This window comes from Heterodontus francisci, chromosome 9 (genome assembly GCF_036365525.1).
Source record: "Heterodontus francisci isolate sHetFra1 chromosome 9, sHetFra1.hap1, whole genome shotgun sequence".
In the NCBI taxonomy this organism is placed as follows: Eukaryota; Metazoa; Chordata; class Chondrichthyes; order Heterodontiformes; family Heterodontidae; genus Heterodontus; species Heterodontus francisci.
In genome coordinates this window covers 2,715,540-2,721,539 of record NC_090379.1, presented here as the reverse complement: position 1 = coordinate 2,721,539, position 6,000 = coordinate 2,715,540, and the positions used below count along the sequence as shown (strand labels likewise).

The following is a 6,000-nucleotide window of genomic DNA, read 5'->3' as shown; positions in this document are numbered from 1 at the left end:
TGGGGAACAGCAGAGGAGAGACCTCCAAACAGCTGCAGCTTGTGACTAGTGTGAGGTATCCTGAGCAGGTACAACAATCAGTCTGCTGAGTGAGATTAAAGGGCAATGGGTCTGACCGAGCCCCACAGAAATGCTGCTTTTGTGTAGTGTTGTGTAATGAACTGATTTTTATTGCACTCTCTATCTCACCCATTCCCAAGGCACTTGAACACAATGTCCAGTGAGGAGCGGCACCTCGGTTCCAGCTGTGGCCCGTTCATCAAGACGGAGCCTTCCAGCCCCTCCTCCATCATCGACACAGTCAGTCATCACAGTGCCAGTGACTCTTCCGACAACAGCCCAGGCTATGGCCTCACCATGACCACTCATCCCCATGGCCTGGACTCCCCTCCCCTGTTCACGACCTCTGGGGGAGGTACAGTCGTGCCCTGTCGAAAGCACTATGACCCGTGCTCTGGTGGGATCCTGGAGGACTGTCCGACTAAGTGCGAGTATATGCTAAACTCAATCCCCAAACGCCTGTGTCTGGTGTGTGGTGACGTGGCTTCTGGCTACCACTATGGAGTCGCCTCCTGTGAAGCCTGCAAGGCTTTCTTCAAACGGACCATTCAAGGTAGGGACAGAACTGCCAGAAGGTGTCAACGGTGCATGGGGGCAAGGGGGCTAAGGGTGAAAGCAGCGTAATGTAATTGGGCCAACAGGGACCACTTAACTTATGGGTCAATGGGGTAAGGCGGCAAGGCAAGAACAGAACCTAACACAGTGGAGCAACAACTGGGAGCTATGGATCGTAACATGTGCGGTCAATAGATATGAGAGATGTATCTTAACATAGTGTTTCAACAAGTGGGAGTAATGTATCCGAGCACAGAAGATAAACCTAAACAGAGCTGGGACTGTTCCTTGTGGGACGTTTTGTCTCAAAAGTAGTAATCTCCGGATTACTCCCAGTGCCACGTGCAAGTGAACATAGAAATAGAAGGATATGACAGGTGAATGTGTGGCTGGAAAGATGGTGCAGGAGGGAGGACTTCATATTCCTGGGACATTGGGACCGGCTCTGGGGGAGATGGGACCTGTACAGGCCGGACAGTTTACTCCTGAACAGAGCCGGGACTGAGTTCCTTGTGGGATGTTTTGCTAGTGCTGTTGGGGAGGGTTTAAACTAGTTTGGCAAGGGGATGGGAACCTGAGGGTAGACTCAGCTGGGACAAAATCAGAAATGAAAATGGAAGGTGGAAAATTAATGGATGAGTTTGGAAGACAGAGGAAACGAAGGTTTTTTAGTTTTAGTTTTAGTTTTAGAGATACAGCACTGAAACAGGCCCTTCGGCCCACCGAGTCTGTGCCGACCATCAACCACCCTTTTATACTAATCCTACACTAATCCACCTACTAATCTCAAGGATGGATTTGTTAAGGGAAGATCTTGTTTGACCAACTTGATCGAATTTTTTGAAGAAGTAACAAGGAAGATAGATGAGGGAGGTGTAGTTGATGTGATCTACATAGATTTTAACAAGGCTTTTGACAAGGTCCCACATGGCAGACTGATCAAAAAAATAAAATTACATGGGATCCGGGGAAATGCAGCAAAGTGGATACAAAATTGGCTCAATTGCAGGAAACAAAGGGTAATTGTTGACGGGTATTTTAGTGACTGGAGGGCTGTTTCCAGTGGTGTTTCACAGGGCTTAGTACTGGATCCCCTGCTTTTTGTGGTGTATATTAATGATTTGCATGTAAATATAGGGGGCACGATCAAGAAGTTTGCAGACAACACAAAGATTGGCCGTGTGGTAGATAGTGAGGAGGATAGCTGTAGACTGCAGGAAGATATTGATGGTCTGGTCAGATGGGCAGAAAAGTGGCAAATGGAATTCAACCTGGAGAAACTTCCTCTATAATGTGTCAGAAACTCCCTCTATAATGTGTCAGAAACTCCCTCTATAATGTGTTATAAACTCCCTCTATAATGTGTCAGAACCTTCTCTAGAATGCGTCAGAAACTCCCTCTTAAATGTGTCAGAACCTTCTCTATAATGTGTCAGAAATTCCCTCCATAATGTGTCAGAAACTCCCTCTATAATGTGTTATAAACTCCCTATAATGTATCAGAAACTCCCTCTTTAATGTGTTATAAACTCCCTCTATAATGTGTTATAAATTCCCTCTATAATGTGTTATAAACTCCCTTTATAATGTGTCAGAAACTCCCTCTATAATGTGTTATAAACTCCTTCTATAATGTGTTATAAACTCCCTTTATAATGTGTCAGAAACTCCCTCTATAATGTGTTATAAACTCCCTCTATAATGTGTTATAAACTCCCTCTATAATGTGTCAGAACCTTCTCTAGAATGCGTCAGAAACTCCCTCTTAAATATGTTATAAACGCCCTCTATAATGTGTCAGAAACGCCCTCTATAATGTGTTATAAACTCCCTCTATAATGTGTTATAAACTCCCTTTATAATGTGTCAGAAACTCCCTCTATAATGTGTTATAAACTCCCTCTATAATGTGTTATAAACTCCCTCTATAATGTGTTATAAACTCCCTCTATAATGTGTTATAAACTCCCTCTATAATGTGTCAGAACCTTCTCTAGAATGCGTCAGAAACTCCCTCTATAATGTGTCAGAACCTTCTCTATAATGTGTTATAAACTCCCTCTATAATGTGTTATAAACTCCCTCTATAATGTGTCAGAAACTCCCTCTATAATGTGTTATAAACTCCCTCTATAATGTGTTATAAACTCCCTCTATAATGTGTTATAAACTCCCTCTATAATGTGTCAGAACCTTCTCTATAATGTGTTATAAACGTGTTAGAAACTCTGACTCTAATGTGTCGGAAACACTCTGTAATGTTTTGGAAACAGACTCTATAACGTGTTGAAACATTCTCCATAATGTGCTGGAAACTCTCCAATGTGTCAGAACCCTATCTATAATGTGCTGGAAATGGGATCCATAATGTGTTCAAAAACCCCCTATAATATGCTGGAAACATGTGTTGGAAACATTCTCTATAATATGCATGAAAGACTCTATGCCTTGGAAACATTATTTAAAATGTGCTTGCAATATTTAATTGGGGGAGGGGGAATTACAATGCTATTAGGCAGGAACTGGGGAGCATAAATTGGGAACAGATGTTCTCAGGGAAATGCACGACAGAAATGTGGAGGTTGTTTAGGGAGCACTTGCTGCGACTGCTGGATAGGTTTGTCCCGATGAGGCAAGGAAGGGATGGTAGGGTGAAGGAACCTTGGATGACAAGAGATGTGGAACAGCTAGTCAAGAGGAAGAAGGAAGCTTACTTAAGGTTGAGGATGCAAGGATCAGACAGGGCTCTAGAGGGTTACAAGGTAGCCAGGAAGGAACTGAAGAATGGACTTAGGAGAGCTAGAAGGGGACATGAAAAAGTCTTGGCGGGTAGGATTAAGGAAAATCCCAGTCGTTCTACACTTATGTGAGGAACAAGAGGATGTCCAGAGTGAGGGCAGGGCCGATCAGGGATAGTGGAGGGAACTTGTGCCTGGATTCGGAGGAGGTAGGGGAGGTCCTAAATGAATACTTTGCTTCAGTATTCACTAGTGAGAGGGACCTGGTCGTTTGTGAGGACAGTGTGGAACAGGCTGATATGCTCGAACAGGTTGAAGTTAAGAGGGAGGATGTGCTGGAACTTTTGAATGATATGAGGACAGATAAGTCCCCGGGGCCAGACGGGATATACCCAAGGATATTACGGGAAGCGAGGGAAGAGATTACTGCGCCTTTGGCGATGATCTTTGCGTCTTCACTGTTCACTGATTGGAGGGTGGCAAATGTTGTTCCCTTGTTCAAGAAAGGGAATCGGGATAACCCTGGGAATTATAGACCAGTCAGTCTTACGTCGGTGGTGGGCAAATTATTGGAGAGGATTCTGAGAGACAGGATTTATGATTATTTGGAAAAGCATGGTTTGATTAGAGACAGTCAGCATGGCTTTGTAAGGGGCAGGTCATACCTCACAAGCCTTATTGAATTCTTTGAAGATGTGACAAAACACATTGATGAAGGAAGAGCAGTGGATGTGGTGTATATGGATTTTAGCAAGGCATTTGATAAGGTTCCCCATGGTAGGCTCATTCAGAAAGTAAGGAGGCATGGGATTCAGGGAAAGTTGGCTGTCTAGATACAGAATTGGTTGGCCCATAGAAGTCAGAGAGTGGTAGTAGATGGAAAGTATTCCGCATGGAGCTCGGTGACCAGTGGTGTTCCACAAGGATCTGTTCTGGGACCTCTGCTCTTTGTGATTTTTATAAATGACTTGGATGAGGAAGTGGAAGGCTGGGTTAGCAAGTTTGCCGATGACACAAAGGTTGCTGGAGTTGTGGATAGTGTGGAAGGCTGTTGTAGGTTGCAACGGGACATTGACAGGATGCAGAGCTGGGCTGAGAAGTGGCAGATGGAGTTCAACCTGGAAAAGTGTGAAGAGATTCATTTTGGAAGGTTGAATTTGAATGCAGAATACAGGCTTAAAGACAGGATTCTTGGTAGTGTGGAGGAACAGAGGGATCTTGGGGTCCATGTCCATAGATCGCTCAAAGTTGCCACCCAAGTTGATAGGGTTGTTAAGAAGGCGTATGGGGTGTTGGCTTTCATTAACAGGGGGATTGAGTTTAAGAGCCGCGAGGTTATGCTGCAGCTCTATAAAGCCCTGGTTAGACCACACTTGGAATATTGTGTTCAGTTCTGGTCGCCTCATTATAGGAAGGATGTGGAAGCTTTAGAGAGGGTGCAGAGGAGATTTACCAGGATGCTGCCTGGACTGGAGGGCATGTCCTACGAAGAAAGATTGAGGGAGCTCGGGCTTTTTTCATTGGAGTGAAGAAGGATGAGAGGTGACTTGATAGAGGGGTACAAGATGATGAGAGGCATAGATAGAGTGGATAGTCAGAGACTTTTTCCCAGGGCAGAAAGGGCTATCACCAGGGGGCATAATTTTAAGGTGATTGGAGGAAGGTTTCGGGGAGATGTCAGAGGTAGGTTCTTTACACAGAGAGTGGTGGGTGCGTGGAATGCACTGCCAGCGGTGGTAGTAGAAGCAGATACATTAGGGACATTTAAGCGACTCTTGGATAGGTACATGGATGATAGTGGAATGAAGGGTAGGTAGTTAGTTTGATCTTAGAGTAGGTTAAAGGTTCGGCACAACATCGTGGGCCGAAGGGCCTGTACTGTGCTGTACTGTTCTATGTTCTATGTTCTAACACTTCCTATAATATGTTGAAAACACACTCTGTAACATATTGGAAACATCCTATATAATGTGATGGAATCATTCCCTATCATATTCTTGAAATACTCCCTGTAATTGGTAGAAATGCTTTCTGAAATGTGTTTGCAAAATTATCTATAATAGAGTCATAGAGTCATACAGCACAGAAACAGGCCCTTCGGCCCATCGTGTCCCTGCCGGCCATCAAGCGCCTAACTATTCTAATCCCATTTGAGTCCAACCACCCTCTGGGTGAAAAAATGTTTCCTCAAATCCCCTGTAAACCTCCTGCCCCTTACCTTAAATCTATGTCCCCTGGTTGTTGACCACTCCGCTAAAGGAAAAAGTTTCTTCCTATCTAACCTGTCAATGCCCCTCATAATTTTGTATACCTCAATCAGGTCCCCCCTCAGCCTTCTCTGCTCTAAGGAAAACAACCCTACACTTTTCAGTCTCTCTTCATAGCTGAAATGCTCCAGCCGAGGAAACATCCTGGTGAATCTCCTCTGCACCCTCTCCAATGCAATCACATCCTTCATATAGTGTGGCGACCAGAACTGTACACAGTACTCCAGCTGTGGCCTAACTAGTGTTTTATACAGCTCCATCATCACCTCCCTGCTCTAATATTCTAAATATTTAGAACTCAGTCCTGCCCTTTTTTCATCCAGGTCTCCGTTATCACAACATCATCTTACCACATTGATATCTGTGCCAACAGCTCACCA

The 6,000-nt window shown here is 44.4% G+C and overlaps 1 protein-coding gene across 1 annotated transcript in view; it reads left to right on the top strand.

The window, feature by feature from the left end:
- Positions 1-213: 213 nt before the first annotated feature.
- The window catches only part of esrrb (estrogen-related receptor beta), a gene marked incomplete at its 3' end in the record, with an annotated part of 184,563 nt that continues 178,776 nt past the window's right edge, over positions 214-6,000 (top strand). The window contains exon 1 of the mRNA XM_068038234.1: positions 214-613. Coding sequence (XP_067894335.1) covers positions 214-613 — 400 coding nt within the window. The remainder of the gene's footprint in view (positions 614-6,000) is intronic.